This window comes from Trichoplusia ni, chromosome 4 (genome assembly GCF_003590095.1).
Source record: "Trichoplusia ni isolate ovarian cell line Hi5 chromosome 4, tn1, whole genome shotgun sequence".
In the NCBI taxonomy this organism is placed as follows: Eukaryota; Metazoa; Arthropoda; class Insecta; order Lepidoptera; family Noctuidae; genus Trichoplusia; species Trichoplusia ni.
Window position 1 is genome coordinate 16,978,288 of NC_039481.1, and position 27,825 is coordinate 17,006,112.

The following is a 27,825-nucleotide window of genomic DNA, read 5'->3' on the forward strand; positions in this document are numbered from 1 at the left end:
CGTAAGTGACAGTAAGGAGCTGGCTACGTACTCGTAAAGTGAAACTGCTTCTAAAATAGGATTGGGGAAAGTAGTATAATGTAGGATTTAGAAATAAAAGTCTTGGCTTGTTACAAAAAGTACATCTCTATTAGAGAGGGCAGCGCGGCGGCGCGGCGCGTGGCGGCCGGCGCCCGCCGCGCGCGGTACATCACTGCTCGCCTGCCTCACAAACACAGACTCCACGCGCTGCTGCAGCCGCACAGGCCAGGGGGAAGCATCCACACTACTTCAGCGCGTGGTATAAACACAACACCATCCCGCTCCATATTAGCACGATCAAACAGTGCGACCAGTTGCGAGCAAGGGTGCGTGTCACAACCAAGTATGTAGTCGTCAAGATGGAAACACACATGTTCGATACCTAAATTATTAAGTTCTCAAAATTTCGACTAAAAACGGGATGATCGTACACCGTCAGTAATAATACTAAATATCCGTTTATGATACAATATTACATGATTGTCGTTCTATACACTAGTTTCGTGTCCGCGTGGAGTCTGAATTTTGTTTACAAGATGTGTTATAATCTTTACTAGCAAACGCTGGTAAACGAATAATTTGTCATTGTCATTTTCGCAGGTGTAAGGTCAACGTTCACCGAGTAAAGTAATGGAAAATAGGAGCGGGCCTGCCCACTCTGAGTGACATCGGTTAAATGCCAGGCAAGCGCGGCGCGACCTCTCGCACCAACTCTACTTCTTTAGGTACGGAAAAATAAGTAAACAACAATCTTGGAGTGTCTGTTATGTAAGCACATACCACTGAAATATATTTCAGAAGTATATTTGATTTCGTAATTTTAACTGTCTTTTTACATTGGTTTTTTAGTCACATTTTAATCTTAAGATTGCTTACCCTTTTTTGAGTAACTAAACAAGTGGAGTATAATTAGCGATGATACCCACTATTTGTTTTTGCTGCGAACTTAACAGCAGGAAGCGTTAAGATTGCGATGATGGCCACACAGTCGGCAGTGTTATCTACTTCGCAAAAGCAACTCGATATCGCTGTCACAGTGACTTTTTCGCAAGTTAGATAACACCGCGGCATATTATGGGCGAGCCGGTCGCGCGCGCGCCCGCCTGCGCAGTGTGTCGCTACGGTATTTACGGTTACATAGTTACGTTGTACAGATACGCGTGAAATCGTGAACTTAGGTTTCAACTGTCTATTGTAATTGATTTTAGTTTAAAGGTATTAATTAAGGGAAGTATACCATTGCAATATTCAGATCGTGTTTCTTGTTTCATGATTATGAGGTTTTGAATTGAACCGTGAGTACCATGTTTCATGATTTCATCACGTATCGGTGAGTTTGACTTGCGTCACGACAACTCCGCGATAGATTGTGGAGTCGGTAGCGAAGGGTCGATCAGGCGACCTACTACTCTAGTAGCTATCAGTTTGGATGCCAAGTCTGTGTCCTAGGAAAGCATGAACAAGGTCCGCAGTCCGTCCGCATTGCAGCAGTGACTAGCACTCTGTAATATACATATAATAAGGGGCATAGAGACAACGGTTCGTCTGCATTTAACGTTATACACAGTTAATGCAAGAGGAGTAAACATACTGAGTATTGGTGAGTGGTGGCGAGGGACCGCGCGGCTGGTCACGCTGCAAGCGGCGGACGGGGCCTGCTCCGCTAGTCACACGAGCTCTCCAACATTATTTACAATAAATAAGTACACGAAATTTTGCACAGTCCGCGGTGAAACCGCGTGCTTCACAACTCAATAGAAAAACAATGTACTTACGACGTATTAGTAGTACAGTTAAAAAAACGATCAAAAACTAAATAAAAAATACAGTGACTGCCATTTTTTTTAGTTTCTTTTTTTTTAACTAATATTAATAATATTAGAATATAATACAGTTTCAATTCGTTAGCGATGCTGGCACGCAGTAGTGGAGATCGTCGACAATCACAAAACTCATAGCAGTACCAATTCATGTTTAGTGCGGTACTGTCGGCGGCGGAGGGCGCGCCCGGGCCCGCTACTGCGCTCCCGGCATCCGACACATAATTACTTCAATACAGACCTAAGTAAATGCATAAGAACATTTGCATCAATATCGTTTTTTTGCGAATCGACACATAACATTTTAGTTTTAAATACAAAATACGTTATTTATAATTTCTGGAAAGATATTTGGGAGCTAGTCTAGAATTTATTATTTTCCCAAGACGGCGAGGCGGCGGGGCCGGAGCAGCGGGCCGGCCCCGCCCAACATAAACCTAACAACTATTTACACTCATGTTTTCTATTTACCGTTTCAGAGTCGCGCCTGCTCGAGGGGTGTGCGGGCGCGGCGGCTACTAACTAACTTTAAACGAAATTCGATCGTTGCTTCGGCCGACGGCCCGGCCCACCAATAAATACCTAGCACTACTGCGCCTAACTCTAAATTTGACGGGAAGGGCGAGGGCCCGGTCCGGGCCGAGCTGACTTGCGGCCTACGGATGAGTTGCGACAACGGTCGCCAAAAGTAGCCGACTACATGTGACGACGTCGCCGGGCGGCAGGGTGGCGCCGGGCCGGGGCCCGCTACTAGGAGCCGGGGCCCGCTACTAGGGGTCGGGACCCAGCGACATTACGATTATGCATATTGACAAGTACAACGACCGACGAACTGCATCGGCCGGGAGCGAACGTCGGTACCGGCGGGAGTGCCGTACCAGACCTACACACCGCACAAATTAACTTAAATTCACATTTCAATATCGAAATTAAACGAAACACATTATAGAAGCTTAGCATATCTTACATAAGTGAAGACAAAATTGTATATAGTAATGAATGTGGCGGGCGGGCGGCTAGCGGCGGTAGGCGGGCCGCGGCGCGAAGGCCTGGCGGTGGCCCGACAGCGGGCGCCGCCGCGGGGGCTCGCGCCCGCGCGTCTTCTTCTCCTCCACGTTCAGCTTCACGCCGTCCGCGTTGTCGGCCGGGAAGTACAGCGGCTGCAACCACACGTCTTATGTCAACTTACAAAACGGACGACGGGTGAGCACTTTGTTATTGCATTTCAGTAGACATGATTATATCCTTTGTTTTTGTGAAACTTGGTTGAAATTATTAACTTTATGAATTGATCAATTCACAATTTTGTCATCGGCAGTACCATTAAATATACTTTCAGCTCTTATTTTGGGTAAAAACTTCCTTAGCTTTAAAGTGCGTCATTAAATAAGCGAATTCATAGATAACTAGTATTTGAAATGTTTAACCTAGAGAATAGTATACGCTTCATAATAAATAGCCTGATAAAGTAATAATAAGTGGGTGTACTGACGGCAGCGTTGAGGCAGTCGTGCGCGGCCTGCGAGGTCTCGTAGGTGATGAACCCGTAGTTGGGGTGTCGCGGCGCGCCGGGCGCGGCGGGCTTGCTGTGCACGCGCAGCTCGGCCACGGGCCCGAAGCGCCCGAACAGCGCGCGCAGCTCCTCCTCCGTGGCGCAGTGCGGCAGGTTGCCCAGGAACAGCTGCTGCGCGTCCGAGTAGCGCCGCCCGCCCTCCGCTGCGACCCAGTACATCACTATTATTACTATTTTCTACAGCCGATACACTCAAGGCAAATTCTGTTTACGACGCAGTTATTATTATTATTGTGTTACCAGTTATATTTTTAGCATATGGTATATTAAATTAGCGATTAATAAAAGAAAACGTAGTTATTTTCATTTGATGTTTATGGAAACGCCTTCGCAAATAATACATCGCACAGTTGCGAACTTTTTTAAAACTTTAAAAGGGAATAATTCCACCAAACATAATATTGGCGAAACTTTAACCGTTTAGCAGCGCACGAAACGTAAGCATCGATCGTAATAGGAAAAAATCCGTAGAAAAAGAAAAAACTTAAGTTATCAAAAAATTAGATAATTAAAACAAACATTTCAAGTTTAAAATTTGAAGTATAGATTGTTATAATGTTGGTAAAAAAAGACGAGTTATAGAGGCGGGGCGGTCACGTTACCTGGCGGCGGCTGCGCGTGCGGCGCGTGCGGGGCGTGCGGCGCGTGCGGCGCGTGCAGCGCGTGCGGCGCGCGCGGCGGGCGCGGCCGCGGCTCGTGCGGCGCGGCGGCCGGCGGCGCGGCGCCCGGCGCGGGGGGCGCGGGGGGCGCGCCCGCCGGCGGCGACCCGCGCAGCCCGCCCGACCCCGACTTCAGCAGGTTGGCGTACGTCTTGGGCTCGGGGGCCGCCGCTGTAACCACACTACCTATCACACCTGCTCCAATGCCTAGCTCATCGATCAGCAGCAGGCACGATTACGAAAATGAGAATAACAACTTAAATCTAAGTACATCTGCTGGGTTATTACAAAAATATTAGAATAATATGTCTACTGTTATATTATGATCAATAGAAAACAGAGATTAACTGCTTTAAAGTCCGGGAGGAAGGACTTTTGTTGTGGGGTTTCTGAACGTAACAACTTGACAAAATGTGTACACAGAAGTGACGCAACGCATGAACGCACGATAAAATACGCATCCTTAGTTATTCATCTACATGAGGGACTACTTAAGCGTGTTCGTAAGAATACTGACGCGGATGCGGCGGGTGCTGCGGCGGCTCGTGCTCGGGCTCGGGCTCGTGCTCGAGCTCGGGCTCGCGCTCGGGCGCGGGCGCGGGCTCGGGCTCGCCCGGCGGCGGCGGCGACGCGCTCTCCGCCTCCTCGCCCGCCAGCGCCGCGCCTGCACACGCGACGCGTTAGGCACGACGACACACGGTGCGACCTATAACTCGACTAAACTTCATAACTGAATTGATCGACTTTCATTATTTGAGCACAAATGGTCAAAACTCGAACATAGAATCCCATAGAACTTTAAAATGGCTCGACCAATTTTTATTAAACATGAAGAACCCTCGCACATATAACACCCCTCTTTGTGCTGGGGATTAGGTAATGTGTAGCGGGCAGACACTGACCCTGCAGCGCGGCCACGAGGTGGTCGTGCGGCTGCGGGTGGCCGTTGACGTGCGGCGCCAGCGGGGCCAGCGGCGCCAGCGGGGCCAGCGGCGCGGCCTGCGGCGGCGCGGGCGGCGCGGGGAAGCTGGCGGGCGGGAAGGCGGACGCGGGCGGCGGCGGCGGGAAGTACGCGCCCGCCGCGCCCGCGCCGCCAGCCTCCTCCTCCTCGCCCTCCGAGCGCCCCGAGCCCGAGCCCTCCTCGTCCGAGAACACGATGTCCTGCACACACCGACAGATACTCTCAATATATTCTTATACCGAATTCATTACTTATTAATCCAGGTTACTCACGCTTAACATCAGGCTTTAGCGCGAAAGTGTACGACAGCCAGTCATACAAACAAACTTCCACGTTTACAGTTGGATACATAATAATAATCATACTGCAAACATCCAACTGTTGAGCATGAGCCTCTTCTCGTATAGAGGAGTTTTTGAGCATTGGTTTCCACACTATGTTATAGATATATAGGGTGGAAGGAACGTCATACCGATCCCGTGGTCCAGGGGTTTTAGACATGATTCCAGAACACCTAAGTTCAAATTTTTCATAGGTTTACACTAAATAATAAATAGCTATGTAATAAAACCAGTACAATTGAGACATGAGCTGCAAGGCGGCCGGTACCTGGTAGCGGAAGATGTCGTTATGCACGTAGTACTTCTTGGGCGACTGCGCGGCCAGCACGAAGGTCTGCGTGAACCGCCGCATGGGCGCGCCGCCGTTGGACAGCTCGCCTGTCACCTGCACGACTACTCCGTTGCCCAGCGTCGCTTGCGCGTCCACCTGACGGACCGAACACGTTTTAAATTAATTATTGAAACGAAAAGGTTCTTATGAAAAAATTGTCAAATTGAGCGGGAAATTAGAAAGTTTAAGAATATTTAACCACCATATTAAGTAAACTTGGCTTTTGTTACGATAGTGAATTGTTAGATCCATCGCCGCCCCCAATAATGTAAAAGCAGCTGGAACAAGGTACCCTACGTACTCACGTGGGTAAAATCGCGGGGCACAGCTAGTGCATAGTAAAAATAAAACCATTATACGAATTAAATCCTTGAAATTTCGTATGCATGTCCTAAGTTTTAAATACTAAGACAACTGCACAGCAATAGTAATGGCTACAGTACTTCATTTGATTGCACTATATCATAATAATGCTGGGTGTTACCTGGCTGATCTTGGCATGGCAGTCGCGGAAGTTGAGCTGCTGTATGCGGTTGTGGATCTGCTTCTGACCGACGACGGGCAGGGTCTCACGGTTAGGCGCGTCGAGCCCGCCATGCACGAACGACGAGTAGTTGTTGTAGAATCTGCATTTATTTATTATTTAACTCTCATACTTATTTTTATTCCATATCTTAATTTTAATTTTATTTGCAAAATATCACATGGGGTCGGCTACCAGTCCAACCGGTTTCAGCTAAGTACCAGTGTTTTACAAGGAGCGACTGCCTATCTGACCTCCTTAACCCAGTTACCTGGGCAACACGATACCCCTTGGTTAGACTGGCTGTCAGACTTTTTCAAGCTTCTGACTACCTATAACGACTGTCAAAGATGTAGGAACAGCCGGGACACACAATTTAACGTGCCTTCCGAAACACGGAGGAACTCGCTATGACAAAGATGGTCACCCATCTACGGACCAACCGCGTCAAGCATAGCTTAACCTGTGATCGAATCACTTATGCGGTTAAATAGATTAAAAATCGATCGGGCCATTTCGCTCTAAGAAAATAATTTATCATACGACATTGAATGGTTGTAGAGTATACGGCGCATCGGTCGACAGTGTTGACAAATATATTGACTGATTCTATATCATTGTATTTGCAGTAATTTTGAGTTGGCAGTTACTGATGGGCGTTGATGATAGCTATGATCCACCACACGCTCGGCGACATAATTATGTTACCATAGTTCTAGGTCCGCCTATGATGACGAAATTATCATAACATTTTTATAATAATCATAATAATGGTCTGATTATTTCGTCATCAAATAAAAAAAATATCTAATATATACTTTTAAATTTTAATCTAACGTAAATACCTTCTCCTTTAAAATAAAAATATACTTGTGGTAGGAGGTGTTTATAATATTCAAATAAACTGGGATACTTGAAGGCTAATTATTTTATCTATCAAATCAGGCATAGTAAAATACTGTACTTTGTTAACAGGCTTCTGTTACTACCCTATCATATTCATTTATATTAATATTAACTTTAAAAAATCATGTACACACACAGTACACGGACTACCTAAGTATGTGTTATAGCAAGATTAGCAAGCATTATGTTATAATGAGTGTCAATAGTTAGTACCTGTGCAGGTGGGCGGGCGCCTTGTTCAGGAGCGTGTAGTACTGGCGCACAAACTCGCGACCGACGCTCTGCGGGGACGGGGACGCCTCCATTACCATCGCTGTTGTTCACAGTGCGCCAATACAGCCCTCTGCTATACGCTGCCTGTGTAACATGCAGACACACTCAATTAATACTACTTTTGTATCAGGCTAGGCAGGATGGTCACACAAGATAGACAAGTGATAGAAATAAAGTGAGGATATACTCAGCAGCAGGTGATTTTGGGATAAAATAGGAAGATGCTCCACAAGAGTAATACTAAATACTGACATCACTTTACAGGGGAAAAGAATAACACCACAAATCATTGTGTCAGTGTTCAATTCCATACCCAAAGGGTTAAAAGGGATGCACTGGTTGTCCATCACCAGGACGAAGGTGTATCATATATTTCTGTTGCTACTTTAACAATAAATATGAATAATAAGGATCTAGGTTCAGCAAGCTTGTTGTCATCATAAATTTATGGACAAATTGGTGGGTTAACCCACCTTCAATTTGTTTGTAACCCAATCACATTCTGGTTTTCTAGCCTATATAACAAAACATAAATTATTTTCAAAGAGTAAATGCATCAGCTAAGGCGCGTCACGACAAGGCAAGGATTTCTAATCAAGCATTTCTAATTGTTCAACTGGTATATGGTATATCAACATGTTTTTATATTTCCCTTGGAAGTTGTGGTAAATCTTTCAAAGCAAAATGGGTGGTATTAGAAGGTTTCTTCCGGCATTTTAGACAAGATTACAATAAGTGTATAGCGTTGGTAGAAGGTAACAGATCAAGCAGCCGGACTGCAGCCTCTCACACTAAAATTAATTTCACCCAACTCATTTGTTTGTCTTGAGGGTCTTAGTACCAGTCCTCAGTGTAGCAACTTCAACTGGCACTTGTTATTTACAAAGTAGTTGCTTTTTGTCTTTTCTTATTTAATGTTTTTATTGGATATTTCAGTTTTTTTTTTTATTAGGCAGCATTTGATAGTGCCAAAAGATCAGTTCAGCTTTTGCAAGTGATGTGTTATCCTTGTGGGGGATTGTGAATAATTACCATGCTGCTATTAGCATCTTAATAACTCCCAATAATTGTGTAAGGCATGGTATTTTCTTGTTAAATTTTTATTGATATATGGAAGCTGTTAGTAAACATGTGAATGTTATCCTTTGTTTGTAGAACTGAATGAGATGAGAGATGAGATGAAGAATCTTTCCTATGTTTTAAGAAACTCCTTAAAGTTTTTAAAAAGTGCCATAAGCTCTAGAGGGTTGAAAGCTGGGGTTAAGACACATTATGTTCCTGTCAGGCTCATTATTTTGTTTCAGTGGACTATACTATTTTGTTCAAATATTTTATTATGTGCATTATATACAACATCTTTAACTTCTATTTTAAATGATTTTCAAGTAGATGAAGGAGAAAACAACAATTTATAATTAGTTTAACATAAAAATCATTCACTATTCATATTTCTGCCATATTTTATGTACACAATTTGATTCTTATATATATGTGAAAGTTACAAAATCTTAATATAATATATTAAGATTATGTTATCTGGTACGAGGATTTACAATGATATATGTGTGCCCATATATTTGGGAATTAATTATGTGATTTCTCATTAGATGATGCAGCAATGCTATGATCACACATAAAAAATAGTATTCAGTAAATTATCAACTTTAGGTACCTATATACGCAATCAACTGTATTCACACACTATTAGAAGTCCTTAAGTGATTAAGGACACTTTCCAAGCATAAAAGAATTCCATTCGGCAATGGTTATTATGAACATCCATTTTAATGATATTTTTAATGAATTTTTTGTAGCTTCTAGCGGCTATGAAATTTTCCTAAAGATTTGATTGTAAAGAGTTTTCAAACTACAAATTGTTTATAAATGTCCTTTGATAACATTTTAAGCAAAAAGAAACTAGAACTACATGCATGCCACGGCAACTTAAAAAAAAAGATCTATGCTTTCACCTAGTTACTTCATATGAGAAATCTAGAGTCAAAATAGTCCTACAACTGTAATGCAAAGTTCTCCATTTTTAAGTGTGCACCTAATGAATAACTTAAAATATACTTTCAACCTGTAACTTTTGGTAGTGTGTAACACAAACATGTTCATGTCAGCTATGCCTGTTGCATACACAAAGTATATATTCTGTTTCATAAATTCTGCTGGCACCCACAATGCATTTATAGTAACATTTAGTAACAAAAGCAAGCAAAGTTACAAGACATCACTAGTTTACTATAGTGAAGTATACTTGAGTTATACAGTAATCTGTACTATTTCTCATTTCATACAAAGATTAATAATTGACTACTTGTCAAAGATCAAAATATACTTAATAACCAAGTACCTAAACAATTACACCAATTTATATCTTCTTCTTTACTAATAAATTTGGTAGGGGTACATAACAAAAAATGATCAGAAAAAATTAGCTCATTAGTACCTATTTTCTGAATGTTAAGAAAACATGGTCTAGTATATTATATTATTATTCCTTGTTATACTAATAATATAGTATAGTTTAATATTATACACAGTTAATGTGAACATTATGGTGTACATTATGATGGTGGATACTTTGCACTACTATAGGCCTTGTTCTGGCCCATTAACTTTTCACTTGAAACTGCACTTCTTTCAACATAGCAATAATGATAAACATTACAGCTCAATTTACTCAATAAAGTGTGCAGATGAGTGCACTAGTAATAACATTTTGAATGTAAATAATTCGATACCTACACAATTATCGCTGCAACTAAAAGGACTATCTACTGAATTGTATTGTCAAAGCACGCATGGCGACTCCGTCTCGTTTATCAGCTTCTTTTGTTACACTGGATGAGTGAGGGTTAGTAAAAGTGTATCCATTTTGGATAAAAACAACATAAATAAGATTTTGTACACAAATAAAAGCCTATAGTGTGGAGAACTATTAAAACACAAAAATATAAGACATTTAACCTTCAAAAAGAAATACGTCTGCCGACAATCAAAATGTTCAGTTAACTAAGTTTTAAACAGATTAATTTATCATTCTCACTTACCTCAGTAAAATTTAGGCATTAAAGTAGCGTAATCAGCAGCAAATTATCAATAAATTCGCGTAATATTCACGATAAATAAGGACTGAAAACAGAAAAAGAGCCTACCTCACCGTTCGGTGTCAATTTATGTTTTGTATTGCCATGCCTAAAAATTGTGATACATGTTTTTATTTTAAACTTTTGGTTTAATTTATGTACACAGTAAGAACAATATTAAATTCGCCGAATGTACACGAAAATTAATTTTCGTCCGAGAATCGATCACAAAATATCTTTAAAGTAAAATAAGGAAATAAAATTAAAAAGCAAATACCTGATCGATTTATCCTCATCATAGATCTTTTTCTAGCAATGACAAGCACAAACATTTCATTTTGCTTTTACAACATCCAAAATTGTTGTGACACCCTACTATTTACTTAAAAAGATAAATTATATACTATTTAGCTCGAGTAACTGGTAGGTATAATAGAAATTGGTAGTATGAAAATTTATTTATAGATCCTGATTATGTTCATTGCTATACATTTAAACACGTACCTACTACAAAAACAATTAAAATGTATGTTGATTAACCTCCATTCATAATTTCATTTTTAACCAAAAGACGACCACAGCTTTATATTTTAAAATGCAATGCTAAGTTCAAAAAGCTGACAAATCTATATGTTATTTGAAATAAAAGCGAAGAATTAGAAGTTTTATGTAAAAGTTAACTAAAAACGTCCTATTTTGAATTCAAATATAGTTTCAATATTCGCATAAAAATTATAAAATGAGTTACTTTATCTATATTTTATTAGCTGTATACATTTTGTATTGTGCCTGTATTAGTAAATTCCATGAAAAAAAAAAACGCGGTAATTTCTTTCCTGAATGTTGGCAGTTCACTATCGATTAATTCAAGGAACTGTAAGATTCTTTATCTCTTTCTCTCACGCGTTGTCAGCGTTCTTCGTCCTTGTTCGTAACGGGATAGACGCCATTGACCCCTTCCACAACTTGCTTCTGATTGGTTGTTCAATGTTGTAGGTTTGTATTGTTTGCAAAAAAAGCCGCGTCTCTGTGCATGTAGCCAACATAACAAGAGGTTTCGCGCCGACTCATCACGCATTTCCTTTCTTTCTTCTGCATTTGGCATTCGGAGTTAAAGGTCGTGTGTGGACCTTAGGTTTAAGTTTATTATTAATTTTAGCCTAAACATAAGTCATGGCCAATAACGACAACTTTGCACAAGACGTTACTGATAATCAGCTAAATGGAAATGCAGAGAATGGTGGCGGCGATACGCAAGAACATAACAGTGCCGAAGCCCCTGGACGCGATGATGACAGGTAAAGTTGCATTTTATTTTTCTTCTAGAACTGAATTAACTTCATTATCTGATAATTCGTACATATCTAAAACTCTCCGTATGTATACGCAGTGTTATGTGGTAATTTTTCAGTAATTTACGTGCGCCGCCATTATGGCGGCGTTCTGCCATTATTCTTATCTGCAAACCGCTTAATCTAAGTTAATCGTTCCGATCTTTTCAAAATTTCACTTTTTCATCTTTACAGTGCGTTCTCTACTATTTAAGTTCAGACCCAGGAGTCATAGTTTTTATTTCAGAACTTTTCCAGGGTTATTTTATTAAATTTAGATAATCTCCGTGCCGCATGAAGTAAAATGGCGTCTTATTTGCGCGTCTCTTTTGCACCCGGCACCGGCTCGGTTCAGTTATCGATTTTTTCGTTTGGTTCTTTGTTAGCATACTTGTGGTTCGTGAATGCCGGTGTCATGCGGTTCCTAAGCTAGCGGTAAAGCGTACGTAGGTAGTTGCAAGATTTTAAATCGGTAGCGCTTAGTGCGTCGTCGAGGGGTCGTCGCCCTCGCGGCGCGGCGCGGCGGTCAGTTTGGGGCGCTACTAACGCTGTGTCTCTCTGCAGGTGTGAGCCTGCGCCGCCGCCGCAGCTGCCGCCGGAGGACGTCATGGTATATATCCGCTGGGCTCACACTAAAGTAAAACTATGACCAAACTGACTAGTTGAATCGGCCACTTAACTTTGGGCCTCGATCATCTTTGCCAATTTCAAATCTTGCGATATGACTGTAACATCTTGTTTCATATTCGTTTGTCCTGATTGAAAATGTAAATTTCCAGACTTTACTTTTGTAACTTACAGGTTGTCAATTTGATTTGCTGCAGTGCTTGGAGTTTGTTTTGAATAATCAGTAGCTGTAAAGTACTATAAACAAGTACTGCATAGTGTTAATTGATAAATTGTAATTTTTAAGTCAGTTTCTAAATCAAGACACAAGTCTACCTTGACCATTTTTTTATGTTATAATCAAATTAATTGTAATTTTCACAGAAAACTTTTTGTTGGAGGCCTGAGCTGGGAGACAACAGATAGTAAGTTTTATTTGATTTTTTAAAGATAATTTACGGGGGGCTTAATATTTCCGTACTAAATGATGACCTAATTCAGTTCTGCTTCTGACTAAGCTTTGAAGAAAATTCTTACCCACAATTCTGAGATATTTCAAATGACTTAATTGTATTATAAGGCTATGTTGTGGGTACCACTAATTTCTCACGTTTTTATTGCAGAGGAATTAAGAGAACACTTCAGTGCTTATGGTGAGATTGAAAGCATCAATGTGAAGACTGATCCAAACACGGGTCGCTCCCGAGGATTTGCCTTCATAGTATTCAAGGCACCTGACTCCATTGACAAAGTTATGGCTGCGGGAGAACACACAATTAACAACAAGAAAGTGGACCCCAAAAAAGCTAAGGCACGACATGGCAAAATATTTGTTGGTGGGCTCAGCAGTGAAATATCAGATGATGAAATCAAGAATTTCTTCAGTAATTTTGGAACTGTAAGTTGTTAAATATGTTAGCTTATCTTTTTCCAGTAGCATTTTTGTGATGACAAATCCGGTTTTGGTGAGATAAATGTTTCTTGACAACTGCTGAAGAGGAATCCGGGCCACTGATGACTCACTTTAATTCATAATAATAATGTTAAAGACAATCAACATGGTGATAATTGCTTATAACTTTTTACAGATCATCGAAGTCGAAATGCCTTTTGACAAGACAAAGAACCAAAGGAAGGGATTCTGTTTCATTACATTCGAATCTGAGCAGGTCGTCAATGAACTGCTGAAGACCCCTAAGCAGACCATCGGAGGGAAAGAGGTCAGTTAGTTAACGAAAAAAAATGATATCTGTTTTAAAGTGAATGTCAGCACAGCCATAAGTAAACATGCATTGTGTGCAGGTGGACGTGAAGCGCGCGACGCCGAAGCCGGAGGGGCCCGGCGGCATGGGGGGGCGCGGCGGGCGCGGCGGCCGCGGCCTGCGGGGCGGGCGCGGCCGCGGCGGCTACGGCGGCCAGGGCGCCTGGGGCAACGGCGGCTACGGCGGCTATGGCTACGGACAGGGCGGCTACGGCGGCGGATACGACGGATACGGCTACGGTGGCTACGGATACGACAGCTACGGGGGCTACGGCGGTTACGATTACTCCGGATATCCCAATTACGGTAAACGCGGCAAGCAGTACTAATATAGTGGCGAGCCCCCGCTAGCCCGCTCACCGACACATTACCTCGACTGATGTTACCTGATCCTAGGATACGATGTGAAACGTAGTAGAGTAAGGCGCTAGGTTAGCGTTGCGAGCGAGGCGCGACTCCGTCCTCGAGATATGCCTATTTACATTATAGTGAACGTTTATTTTACGAGGAGATCGACATCACGCGAAGCTTAGGTATTTAATTTAGTGTGTAGGAAAATATTTATTTTTCTATATATTTAATGTTCTATCGAGATAATGTGTAGTGAATGTTGTCGAGGCGACAGTGTATAATCTGAATATAATCGCAGCTCTGTCTAAATTTTGAGAAACTAGGATTAATCATCTCGTATAACTTTGCTAAAATCATATTAAGTTGCATTATTTTGTTTATTTCCACGAGGAGCCGCCCCGCGTTCTCGTGCGTAGATGTAGTGCAGTTGCCCATTCGGCTATCGCTCTTTATCATTGTTTCAACGGGTATAAACTATATTCTGTACATATGTATGTTACCTGCCTTATGTTTATAAGTGTTCGTTTGTAATACCACTTTTGACATATGTAGCAATGTCGCTCGAGTAACTTTTTTTTTGGTAATATTTTTACCTAACGACGCTCTCGCTACATGCTACATCTGGGAAATGGGGTAAATATGGAGAGACATTGTGAAAGTGATAAAGATATGATGAAGCTTTTGAATAAAGCACTGTTACAAAAATTCTCAATGTGTTTCCATATGTAACCCTAGTCCACTCCCTCCCCTATCTAAATCATCTGCCACATATACATGCTTCATGTCTTGACACTTCAAAATATGATGCTCTAATTGCATGAAAGCAGCATACTTAGCTCAATAATAATTCTTTAAAGAATTCTAACAAGTTTCATAAATAAATATGAGAAACTAGAATTTTGCGCGATGTGATTGTGCACGCGTCGCCTCGCAACGCCACTTGCTCTATGCAGAGACGCACTTCGTGGGGATTTCTTTGTTAGATCTTAAATCGACTTCATAGCTTTAGCCAAATATTGTGAAGATAGATAGCCTTAGATAAAGTTTAATTCGATGCTATAACTAGAATGTTAGAGCTTTCACTGAAGGGCATATAGGTTGCAAAGCCATCGTCTGCAAAATGTTAGGTTAATAGGATAACCGCCTCCCTCGGCTCACAAGATGAGTTCGTCCGGCTAGCCGTAGTCTCGGGCCGGACTAATGTGTTGTGTGTTGCGGCAGACTACGGCGGCTACGGCGCGTACGAGGGCGGGTACGGCGCGCGCGCTGCTCCGCGCGGCAAAGGTATCGCACTCCTTGCGCTCCTCCACGCTGTTCACAAGTGACGACGCTGGCTTGTAAATATCCAGCCATGCCCAGCGTCTAATTTGACCCTTTTCAAGAGTTTATTTTTTAATAGTAGTCGTGAGCTATGCGATTAATTCTTATAATTATCTCACTCCAGACATAAATAGAATACATCTCGAATATAGTTTGCCATGTCCGCTTTGAACGAGTGGCTGGCTTGTTAATAGCTTGGAGGGAGCTAGGCTGTAGTGTAGTTGTCGTGAGGCGGGGGTCCGCTAGCGCGCTTGCGCTGGCGGCTCGCATGACACTTAACTAGCTTTAGGAGGAACTAACTATTATTTGTCTACCTTTATAAAAAGTCATTGTTTACCACCAACTAAAAATAATGGACACTGTATCTTGGCCGTCACGTTTCGCAAGGTTTATTCGTACTAACTTTCATAGCGTAGGTGTCGTGCGATCAAGGCGCCTCACTAGTGCGTGTATGCTAGCTTTGTATGTAAATAGTTTAGTAAAATTAGTTAGTATTAATAATTTGTATTTGAGACTAATTTTATTATGATTGAAACGACTTTTGTATGAAAACTGATGTTCTTCTATTATACTGTGAAATAAAATAACCATTGCATGTCATTGTGAATCACATATTTTACATTGTCATTTTCCGTATTCAACAGCGTGACAAATTATATAGAACCAGTTACTTAGAGTTTAGCGTTACAAACAGGTGACGTTACAGCCGGGTACCAAGGCGGCAAGCAGCGCGGCGGCGGCGGCGGCGGTCGCGCCAACCAGAGGCACCAGCCCTATTAAACAGTACCTGCCGATAGTCATCTCAGTCCAATAGTGAGGTGAGCAAATGAAGACTAGAGCCAGATCGGGAACCATTTCCGATTTAACGCAATATTCAAAAATTATCACAAATCACGAAACATGCCATGCCAAAATTTACTCAGCTGATTAATTATTTTAGTGTATTTTTTTAAAAGTAGCTTGTTGTCCGCAGGTTAAGTCACCGGTCATGAGTGTCCCCCGCGCTTCTCGCCTCGCCGCGCTGGGGGCACGTCATTTCATTCCACATATTAATTTAAGGAAGTAATTGATAACATTTTAAGAAGATTTTTTAAGGGTAAAAATACTGTCAGTTGCGTAATTGCCGCGTTCGTACGGCTATAGCGTAATTTTATTATAATATAGTAATGGATTATAGATTCACTGAGTATTATTGCAGATTGATTAGATTTGAATTGATTCGATAATGACATTTGTCTCGAAATTTTACCTTCGTACTGAACTATAGAAATAATGAGTAAATATAATTACTGAGCTTAAATTTGTAACTGTCCCTGTACGCCGGCGAGTCGTCTTGTGAATTGTGTGCGTGTAGGAACGCGGATGCGCGCGTGTGTGTGTCGTGTGAATGTGTAGTAGTCGCCCTCATTTGTCACTGTCAGTAATTGATCTGGATCTCATCACAGAAATGTAGTTTTGTACTTTGTTTGGTAAAGGATTGAGCAATCAGAATCATGTATTTTATACAAATTAGATGTTTCTTCCATTGAATAGGGATGAAATTAAATTTTTAGACTAAGTAATCGGTCATGAACAAACTGAAGATATACCAAGTTGTGTATGTCAGAATAAAACAAATGTGTAAATAAAATATTGACTTTTTGTCTGTGTTTATAATCACTCAGCGTTTCATCCGTCGTATTGGCATAGTGTACATCGCCAAGTAACATGGTAGGTATTCGTTTATTGTAGGAAGGTGTCAGACTTAATTTGTAACATCTGATGTCTTTGGGCCGGGATAAGTTCTTCTCTTGACTTGGCACAATGAATACCACACCTGATCACGAGACGTAATAGCACGTTTGGGTTACAAATCTGTATTAAAATGCAATGCTAATTAGAGGTAGTAAGAAATAATACTCCGATGTGACCACAATTTACCAGATTTTACCTTTTTATTGCCTCCCCATGCCCATTTTAAGTAAGTTTACGAAAACATTTCTGATTTTGCCTAGAAAACAACCTGGGTTGGGTATCTTCACAGTGTTCGAGTTACAATAAAATTTCCAGTTAGGATCCCCCGGCCTACCTAGGGAGAGCTAAAAGTGCGGCAGTTTGTGTCGCCAGTTGCTGTTATGCTGTGCAGTCGGAACGTCGGAACGTTGATCCAGTCCAAACTCTTATCGAGCATCGAGGCTAAAATATAATTATGCCTTGGGCAGCGATGTTCGCAAATTAATAAATTACATGAAGGCTAATTGATGTCAAGACGTCTCCTATCTACTAAAACCTTTCTGTAATAAAAAATGGCATTCAAATTTATTACATTTATTGTACCTACTAATGAAACAGCATGGTTAGTTGTAAATGGAAAACAACAAAAATGTACTAGACAGACACGCTGAACGTACAAGGCTGCAAGCGCGGCGCCCCGGCTAGCGGCTAACAGGGCTGCGCACTCGCCGTTGCGTACAGCATGGTGAGCGCGTTGCACAGCGCGCGGTAGTTCACCTATGACACAAGTTTTTTACAGAAGCCAACACTGAATCATGTACAACTATGTTTCAACTTTAAGTAGTAGTTTCCTACGTGGATAAAGAGTTGATAGTGGTGAGTTCGGTCGTACCTCGTCGCCGCAGCCGCGGCGGTAGCCGAAACACTTGTAGAGCAGGTCCCGCTCGCGCGCCGACACGAGCGCCAGTAGATCGCGCTGGCACAGCGCTCGTTCCACTGACACGCGCGGGATCGTACCGCACCGCACTTTGTCCATGTCCTGACGGCAAACACGCATGACTATAATATTTGCCGACTAGACTGGTCATTGGGGTATTTCGTCCATATCTATAATTACTAATTAAGACTTATATATCCTGAAGCTAAAATATTATATTATGTGGCTAAAGTGCTAATCTCCAGGAACAACAATACTGGTCCGATTGATTTCTTCTCATGCTATGGTGCATAGGGCAACGGTAATGTAGGATATTATTATATCAACGTTATTTTTAATTTCTAAAATGTATTTTTAAGAATAAAATCCTTAAGCGTTATAAGTAGGTATTTTATTCTGCAAGAAGTTTCTATTTTTAACCGACTTCAAAAAAAGGAGGTTCTCAATACGACTGTATTTTTTTTTTATGTTTGTTACCTCGTAACTTGCGATTGGATGAACCGATTTTCATGATTCTTTTTTTATTTGAAAGCTTGTGCTTCCCGTGTGGTCCCATTATCACCATTTCAATATCTGATGATGGGATCTTGTAGAAATCGAGGGAACTCTTCAATAAATAACAGCAGATTAACCGCAATTGTTGCTATAACATATCTAAGCATTGTTTACGCCATCACACAACATATTATCACGCCTGTACTCACTACAAAGGTTATAAAAACTATTTTGAAAAAAAACTATGTTCAAGGGCACTTACAAAGTTTTACAAAAAACGCAATACTGAAACTAATTTGAAGTCGGTTTTTTTTTGTGAAAATTGTATTTATATTATCGGCTTTTCTTGGAGATATCACAGATTAAAACCCTTACCGCCTAATAACTTTTGATATGTCGTTTCTCAGTAGGTATTGGTAACTCAGCGAGCAGATCTTTATGTTCTCGACAAATAAATTTATCAGGGATCTGCCTGCTCAGCAGGGCCGACACGACTCAAAATTTGTGACGGCAGGATTGTATCGTTCAAGCCCACGATTTTGAAGGAAATTGATAAGTTCTACAGACTACATACAGTAATAAACGACAACATGGGTACCTGAGTACCAGCGCGGTCAAAACCCAAGATCAAAATTTACTCGATACTAAACCGAAAATATCACGGACGTCAGCCTTACTAAACTCTTAAATACATACAAAACAAGGCGGTGATGTCCGAGTCATAGCTGAGCTTTTTTGAGAGCTGTAGGCAAAGTTGTTATCTCCTTCAGATTTTGTCAGCCTCGGATGCAGATTAACTCAAGCGAGTTACTATTCTATATTCTGGGCCGCAACTATGGCAGATTGATGTGTTGTTTCTGGTCTTCAAGAAACCCGACTTCGCTTTTGAAGAACTTCTTAGCTTAAACACTGCTGAGCCATGATTAACGATAAGTTTTTTGAACAGTTTTCATGTATCACCACCTCGCGTGCAGGTTTCATAACTTTTAGCATCCCGAAAAACCCCTTTGCCGAAAAGGCTTCATTAATATGAACCACATTAATGCGCTGCGGTAAGTAATGTAGAACGATGAGGAATACCACCTGCTACTTTTCATGGCTTTTACAGTCTACAACTACGAGAAGGCCACAATTCATTCGAGACGTACGTGACGAGGTACTCGTACCTTTCTACTACACACTAAAGTGGTAATGGACTATCGATAAATCGAATCATTCAAGTGTCGGTAAAAATCGCTACGATACGCTTTTTACCGCAGCATTAGAATGTGTTCAAACTTATGGACATCAAAGTTAAAAGTGTCATCCAAACTTTGATTTGCTTACGGTATATTTAGTAGCAATACCGACCATAGAAACCGATAATCTTGTAAAACGTCAAATTATTACGATATTATTATCGCAATAACTGGGATTTTTTGATCAACGCCTATACTTACACAAAAAATGATAAAGTTATCAACTATGCGTCTTAATACATTACAGAGTTGTCGGTTATATTGATAGCAAAGGAACAGATTAAAAGAGAAACTTTTTACAAAATGTAGCTAAAAATACATTAAAATATGTAACTATTTTTTTGCTAGTTGGTATTATTACTATTCCATTGAAGGCACAACGGGTGTATGGTACGGACTGACCTCGAAGACCTCCAGTATGTTGGAGAGCTGGTCGGGGTACTTGGAGAGCTTCTTGAGCGCGCCGGAGACGACATTCCGCTCCTCGAAGTTGAGGAAGTTGAGCGGCGAGTCCACCGTGGGCACGTGCGGCACGGGCTGCAGCAGCGGCGCGCGCTCCAGCCCCGGCTGCGTCAGCGCCTCGCCCACGGTGCTGCAGAAGCGCTCGTACTCCACGTAGCGCCGCCGCCCGGGCGCGCAGAACACCTCCATCAGCGTGTCCATCTCGATGGGCGTCAGGGACAGCCGCGCCGACGCCAGGCCGCGGTAGAAGTCCGCGCGAGGGATCACCAGCTCGTTGCGCGGGTCGAACTGCTTCAGGAACTCGCGCGGCCGCACACCCTCGCGCACCATCTGACACATAACATCACACAATAAACTATATCTATTGCTTTCTGATATGAGTACAGACAGCACAATAATAGGGTTCTGTTATACAACCCTTTGGGTACGGAACGATAAAATTGATAACACTCAGGTTCTCACTAAATATGTAGTGAGAACCTGCAACGAGTGTTATCAAATTTATTCGCTTCATTCCTCATTAAGGCGGTGTGATTACCTTGCCCTTGATTTTGGCGAGGATCTGCACGATGTCTGTCTGCAGCGGGTCCTCCTGCGCGGGGCGCGCGGCCCGCGGCGCTGACGACGCGCTCGCGATGCTGGCACTCTCCGCCGGCCGCTCCTCCATCTGCGGCACGCGCGAACCTATCTTACATCATGTACCAGGACAGGGCCAGACATCTCAAATAATGTGGAAACTGACTATCATTTCAATAAAAAAAATACGGTCCTAGTATTTAGAAAGGGTTCTGGTCCTTGGGCTCAACACTTGTAGTAATTAATAAAAAACTAAGTTTTGAGAATGTGGCAATTGTTGACGTCATGTAAATAAGGTACATTCAATAAGGCAATAATGATTTAAAATTCTAATATAAAAAATAGTTCTGGAGCTAATGTTATAGTATTTAAATAGCCGGTGGTACCTCGTCGAGCAGGCGCACGTAGCTGAAGCCGCAGTCGTCCAGGTAGCGCGCCTCGAGCGCGCGCACCTGCGCCGGCGACGGCAGCACGCCCAGCCGCGCCAGCACGCGCCGCACCTGCGCGCGGGACACGTGCCCGTTGTTGTGCCTGCGGGCGGCCGGGGGTCAGCTAGCGGCAGTGCGGGGCGGGGGGTGTGGGGGTCGCTGTGGGGGGCTGACTCACTCGTCGTGCTCGCAGAAGGCGGGTCGCAGGTCGATGGCGCGCTCGGTGCAGGCGGCCCGCACGCGCAGCAGCGCGGCCTGCGCGGCGTCCAGCTCGCGCGGCGCCTCGCCCTCGCCGCGGTCGGCGGCGGCGCCCAGCGGCGGCAGCGCCAGCACCGCCTCGCGCGCCGCTCCCTCGCGCACCTCCGGGTGCTTCTCCAGCTCCTTGATCGTGAACACTACCACACACCATAAACACTACATTAGTATTGCGCGCTCTGATAATGTAGAGTCTGACACGCAAAACATGAGCTAGACAATTTTTAGACATTCTTCATATAGCTACACCAAAATATATGTCAAACGTCAGTACATGAATTGTCATTTGCATAAAACGTGTTTACTTTTTTGCTGCGAAATTATTTTAAACCATTAAATATGAAGACTCCTATTAAGAATGAGGCTAGAAGGCTAATATTCAATATGATTAATAAATTTGATGTGAAAAATAAAGACAATGAACAGATTTTCAATGTAAAAGACCAATGTTTGGTTACAATCTTGCAAGCCATGGTAAGCACGACACGTTTATCTTGATCCTTTGCTTAATCCTATTACATATTCATATTTGCATAAAACATTTATCTCGTTATCTATGAAAATGTATTCAATGTTTTATATATTTTCGTATTTCTTCAGGAACCGAAAATATAGATGTTAACATTTTTTTAATAATTTTAAAAATATTTTTTTTTGTTGCAGAATGGAATAATTGTATAGAACACGTCATAAAAATCGAAAATAATTACATTGAAAAAGATAACATTCTTGAAACGCAACTGGAAAGTTTTACTATAAATGTAAAAGATGATAGTAGTGATAGTGACGAATCTCTTGAAGTAGTTTTTTAGATACCGATTTTGATTACGAATCACAATAAATAATGTTATAATAACTACGTTTATTTATTTCTCCTTACAATTGCAGAATGCTTATATACAAAAATGACCCTCCTCATTCTGAGAAGAGGCCCTTGCCCTGCAGTGGGACAGTAATGGGTAGATATTATATACACAAAAATACTATGTTTAAAACGGTTGAGCCATTAAAAATCGTATGATATAAAACGACAATAATATTTGTCCATAATTTATTAATCCATGATGTAAAATCAAATATCAAAATGTATTTTTCTTACTATACACAGTGATACCAGCGCTAGATTTTTTGAATTTGCCGCTTTTTTCCAGGCTCATGTTTCGTATGTCAGACTCTAGTTAAATTATTCGGGTAGTTAAACTGCATAAGTGGATCGATCGTAGGTGTGTGTGAGTGACCATCTTTGTCATAAAGAGATCCTCCGTGCTTCGGAAGGCACGTAAAATTATGGGTCCCGGCTGTTATTTATACATCTTTGACAGTCGTTATAGGTAATCAGGAGCTAGAAAGCTTTTTAACCAGTCTAACTAAGAGTTATCATGTAGCCCAGGTGACAGGGTTGAGGAGGTCAGATAGGCAGTTGCTCCTTGTAAAATACTGGTACTTAGCGGAATCCGGTTAGTTTGGAAGCCGACCCCAACATAGTTGGGAAAAGGCTAGGTTGATGAGTGATAAGGGACATGATTACAATTTTACCTTGGTCGCAGTCGTCCTCGAAGGTGCGCCAGCAGACGCGCTCCTTGTCGTTGGGGTCGAGGTAGTGTCGCATGACACAGAGCAGTTCCTGCTGGCTCAGCACGCTGCCCAGACCCATCGCGTCCATGGCACGCCGGAACTGCTGCGGCGCGATGCGTCCGCTGTTCAGCGGGTCGTAGTCCTGGCACACCACACACACTGTTATGAGGGGTGCTAACACAAAACGATTTCGCAAGGATTTGGACATTTAACTGTAAAACAATTGAGGTAGGTTCTAGGTATGATAATTACGAACTCACCCTTAAAAACTCGGAGACACGGATGCGCCTCTGCATGACGTACTCCTGCACGCGCAGCATGAGGTCGATGAGCTGTCGCGGGGGCCGCGGCTGCGCCAGCGCGGGGTGGAACACCTCGGACGCGCCCAGCGGCGCCGTCGACAGCCCCGCGTCCAGCTCGGGCCGGACCAGCTTCGGCAGGGTCGTGTCGATCACCGCGCTCGGGTTCAGGTACTCCTGGCATAATATAAACAAAACACACTTCATTTTAAGAAAAACAAATTGGTGTCATTTGTAACGCACACGAGCGACTGTCTTACCTACCACCTACAAGCTAGTGCCACCAAGACTTAATAGCCGGTAGTCTACGGGATATTACTTAATCTGTGCAATTGAACATGTACCTAAGAATCTCGTAGTTTTCTAAGTATCTACTCCATTAATACGTTTAAGTTAAGCAGGTACTTATATATAATATTTGTACACAGCTATAAGCATATTTTCGGATGTTATCAGATACCTCCTAGCACAGGTATATTAATGTTAAAGGGTGCAACGGCTCACGCGTATTTATCGGGATTGCCAGACTAGTTTCGGACCCAATCCGAGTTTCATCACAATGATGAGTTGCCGCGAGTCGAAATGACAGTTCGGTCATTAACAAAACAGGTATTAGATTGTTTACTTAAATCGACTTTTTTAACGATTACGTGATTAACTGTAAAATTTTTGAAAGTTGAATATTAACCTTTTAACAGATTGGGTTCAGTTTCAGTGTTTACTCAAGTATGTCTTGAACGACACTTAGCCAAATTACAAAGAAAAAGAAAATGAAAATGCTATTGAATATAGGATAACATTACCGGCCCCAGTCCCCGGATGCCCTCCTTCTTGACGGCATCCACTGCCCTGAGGAACTCCACGTAGTCCAGCGTGTACGAGTCCTTAATGAATTTGCGCACGAGCAGGTTGAAGTCCTCAGGCGTCACGATCACACCGATGTAGTTGAGGATGCGCGCGAAATGCGCAAATGTTATGCGTCCGTCATTCTTCGCCACCTTGTTGATATGAAAAAATATTTAGCAACATAAATGTGTTACTTTGATACTCATATAAAAATGGTATTTCCCGAGATAAATGATCGGGTGTTAATTTCAGTATACAGCGGAAGGTATGCCATTAATAGGGAAAAACAATGTCAGTCAAAGAGCCACCACGGTGACGCTTATAGGATAATGGCCTGGCCTGGCCTGCTTTTCAGGGCCTTTCATGACATTACCCATCAGAAACACGCAATATGACTGCTGTATGCTCAATGTCAATAGCTAAAGCCGATCGGTAGGCTTACAAGCTCGTAGTCTTGAAAGTAGGGCTTGAGCGGTAGATCCCTGGCGGCGATGGTGGCGAGCAGGCAGCAGAGGCGGCGCGTCTGCCACTGGTCCAGCTGGTGGCACTCGGGCTCGGGCGGCGGCGGGCACGCCTCCAGGATGCAGTCCGCTGACGTCTTGTCGCGCCCGCCGGAATCTGACGAGGTCCACATTTGGATTTAATTATAACCATTGCTTCAAAGGATAAGCATGAAAGTAATATTAATGTAATTGAAGAGGAGATGCTGATCTCCACTGAGTAGTGAGTCGTATTGCGTCTACACCTGACAGTGCAGCGGCACTACTTGACATGGCGTAGCCAGCTGATGACTTAAATAGATATTTTAGTACCCACGTCATGGTCCTTTTGAAAGCATCCGAAAACATGTGGATATAGGCTTCAGAAAATTTTGGTTCTCTAACATTTTCACACAACACACTCGCATACACATGTATGCTGTAATAGTTAGCCACTATTTAAGTGTTATTTCTACACCGTGATTTTTTAGTCGTCTTACAAAAGCAGCCCAGTACATGTATCCAATGACTAGAACACGTTCATGATAAAAAAATTGGTATTTATGAGATTTTAGTAAATTTAAAATGCAATTTTTATTCAATATTATGATTCAATTCGTAGTTTTTTAGAAACAAAGCTCTGTTGCGAGCGCGGTCAGAGCCTTGTAACAATGCTGAGGGGCGCGGGCGGCGGCGTTTTTATCATTTTTAAGAGAATATTTCAGATTTCTCTTGTTTAATTTTTCTCTTAATCTTAATCTTAGCTGATGATAAAAAATAATAATCGCGCCTAGGGGTATTTTACGTCGGATACATGAACTGGGCTGCTTTTGTATGACGATTAAAAAATCACCGTGTATATATTACACAATACTGTCGTCTGTTTCGATAATATTATTTGTGTCTGTTCTTTTGTCAGCTGTCTTTATGTGGTAATAAAAAGTAAATTTAATTGTAGTACTACCTGCCTGATAAGAACCTTAATCTATGCAGTTTATAAATATTTGTGATATTTTGTGACCAGTCTCTGCTAGTGACCATCCTTTGCTTTTTTTTCGTGTTGGGACATCCCCTTCTGAACTTATATATATTGGAGTAAGAATAGATTTGGCACTGCGAATGATGTCATTTATATGTTAAAGCCAGCTTACTTTTACACACTTTATTTCGAATCCCCGTAATAAACGGAAAGAGAGGATTGATGCAGTGTTCGGACAGTCTTAGCTTTTGATAAGATTTTGTCTTTACCCTTATTATAAAAACGTTAATAAATGCTAGTGTAAGTTTGTGATGAGTAACCCGCGGGAGTGGGGGTGGGGCGGAGGCGGCGTGGCGGTGCAGGGGGGGGGGGCAGGTCGGGACACTGCGCGTCGCCTATTGATTGCATGACCTGGTTCACTCTGACTAAATATAACATGCTTATTAATGTATTCCAACTTGAGACAGGTCTTAACATTAATGTTACATATATTATACACAAGTCCTAATGTGAAGTCGTGATATTATTTTCAGATTCGAGTGTCTAGTCGGCTTTGCAGTTATTTTATGCTTTGTAGTTAGTCTGCAGTTGGTATTTCCTGTCTGAACACCGTGACGAGAAATGTCGAAACAACTCTTTGATACAGATGCGAGGCAGGCGAGGGTAGATGTTTTACAACACTTTGACAATGAAATCAAACAAAATTATATTTCTTTTTAATTTTACTTGCAAAATTACCAAACTTTTTATGTAACATGGACACTATCCGTAAGTACCGTACGCACTATGTCGCTCTCAAGCGATTATCAAAGTAGTTGGACCACATCTGGCTCTCTGAAAATATAAAGCACGCTGATGCATTACACGTGTGTGTGGGGCGGTAAGCCTGTAGGGGGAGGCGGGAGGAAGAATAGGGGCGGTTGTTACCTTCGCCGTGTATGATCTGGCAGAGCTGGTGGTAGAGCACGCGGCCATCCTGCGCGCGGAAGTAGTCGGCCAGTTGCGCGATCTCCGAGTCGGACAGGCCCACTACCGAGCGCAGCGGACCCGCTAGTATCGATACGAACTTTGACTCTGAAACCAGAGCAAACGGAACACTGCTGTAGGGCTGGTAGGTGCTGCGATATGCTGTCAATACGTCTTGTTACTGATTGCGTATGCGGTATGAATGGTGACTGCTGCCGATACCTGAGATGAGCGAGTTGCCCTCGGGGTCGAGCGGGCGGTACCAGTCCCACAGGTTGAGGCCCACGCGGAAGGCCGCCGCGCGGATCTTGTTGCACGTCTTCCATACGTCGGCCAGGCGGACGATCTGATCCAGAACAGATTCACATACAGCTTTACGAATATAAAGAAATTAAGGGCTTACATAAAGGACTTAAAATGTAAAGAGTTAAATATATAGTTTTGGATGTAGGTATAGATATATGTTTATCGGTAATAGGTATGGTTTAAAAATCGGTCAAGTGCGAGTTTACTGGCGACACAGAGAGTTCAATAGAAATAGATAATAATGCCAGCCCATATACGGCCAACTGCTGGGCTTAGTCTTCTTCCCGTGTAAGGATAGTTTGGGCATCTACCACCCCACTAGCTCACTGCGGGTTGGCGATTTCAGATTCCATTTTTGGTCGATGTTTTCTCACCCTTTGGCAGTGGTGTCTTAGAATAATTAAAAAAGTGTATATAATTTTGAGAAAGTCTCATTAACCGGGCTGGGATCGAACCTGCACCTCGCGCAAAGAAATCCACGCATAATACCACAAGGCTACCATGACAAGTTAATACACTAAAGATAAAGCAGTTGGGTAACAAATACATTTGTCGTTATGTTTTAACGAGTTAATAGCTACAGAAATTTGATAGGATTTGACAACAAGATAACTACTAATTTTTACTTAAAACCTAGTTTAACATATTATACAAGGATAGTCTGCAGTTGTAATACTAACCGTGTCATGCATTTTGATGGACGAACAGTGTCCTTCTTGTAACTAGAATTGTGTGAAAACAGTTACTCCACGCATAATCAATTTAGAACAAAAATATATTTTTGGCTGTAATTTTGACTGTCTACAAGTGAAACATAAAATTTAATGACTGACAGGTGACGCGATGCAACTGTCATGGCGAACTGTTGTGTTTTTTTTATTCCTTTCAAATTAAGAATGTTC

The 27,825-nt window shown here is 42.2% G+C and overlaps 3 protein-coding genes, 1 long non-coding RNA gene and 1 other non-coding gene across 8 annotated transcripts; 3 read left to right on the forward strand and 2 right to left on the reverse strand.

Moving 5' to 3' along the window:
* Positions 1-107: 107 nt before the first annotated feature.
* Positions 108-10,606, reverse strand: LOC113493164 (ras GTPase-activating protein-binding protein 2). The gene is made up of 10 exons (XM_026870992.1): positions 10,465-10,606; positions 7,349-7,492; positions 6,191-6,332; positions 5,644-5,802; positions 4,898-5,234; positions 4,591-4,737; positions 4,345-4,349; positions 4,017-4,080; positions 3,334-3,557; positions 108-3,001 (listed from the first exon to the last, which is right to left on the reverse strand). Exons 2-10 carry the CDS (start codon positions 7,444-7,446, stop codon positions 2,858-2,860), a joined length of 1,320 nt encoding a protein of 439 aa, XP_026726793.1. The 5' UTR covers positions 7,447-7,492; positions 10,465-10,606; the 3' UTR covers positions 108-2,857.
* A 973-nt stretch (positions 10,607-11,579) lies between these two features.
* On the forward strand, positions 11,580-17,010 carry LOC113493348 (RNA-binding protein squid). 4 transcript variants are annotated; one of them, XM_026871284.1, is made up of 8 exons: positions 11,580-11,798; positions 12,822-12,862; positions 13,061-13,335; positions 13,526-13,657; positions 13,740-14,004; positions 15,271-15,333; positions 16,064-16,187; positions 16,343-17,010. In XM_026871284.1, exons 1-7 carry the CDS (start codon positions 11,674-11,676, stop codon positions 16,147-16,149), a joined length of 987 nt encoding a protein of 328 aa, XP_026727085.1. In that variant the 5' UTR covers positions 11,580-11,673; the 3' UTR covers positions 16,150-16,187; positions 16,343-17,010. The 4 variants fall into 4 exon arrangements, with proteins under 4 accessions (XP_026727085.1, XP_026727086.1, XP_026727087.1 ...); XM_026871285.1 differs by having other exon boundaries at positions 16,076-16,187; XM_026871286.1 differs by lacking the exon at positions 15,271-15,333 and having other exon boundaries at positions 11,581-11,798.
* LOC113493618 lies at positions 12,917-12,989 on the forward strand. The gene has a single exon (XR_003400598.1). It is a non-coding gene; the product is annotated as a small nucleolar RNA snR61/Z1/Z11 (small nucleolar RNA).
* A 650-nt stretch (positions 17,011-17,660) lies between the features above and the next one.
* LOC113493346 lies at positions 17,661-27,788 on the reverse strand. Its single transcript, XM_026871281.1, has 13 exons — positions 27,604-27,788; positions 26,840-26,963; positions 26,579-26,725; positions 24,636-24,811; positions 24,151-24,345; positions 23,309-23,524; positions 23,010-23,190; positions 21,397-21,613; positions 21,177-21,321; positions 20,753-20,881; positions 20,155-20,544; positions 17,975-18,121; positions 17,661-17,859 (listed from the first exon to the last, which is right to left on the reverse strand). Exons 1-13 carry the CDS (start codon positions 27,613-27,615, stop codon positions 17,791-17,793), a joined length of 2,148 nt encoding a protein of 715 aa, XP_026727082.1. The 5' UTR covers positions 27,616-27,788; the 3' UTR covers positions 17,661-17,790.
* Positions 21,628-22,329, forward strand: LOC113493350. Its single transcript, XR_003400554.1, has 2 exons — positions 21,628-21,947; positions 22,137-22,329. It is a non-coding gene; the product is annotated as an uncharacterized LOC113493350 (long non-coding RNA).
* Positions 27,789-27,825: the final 37 nt, after the last annotated feature.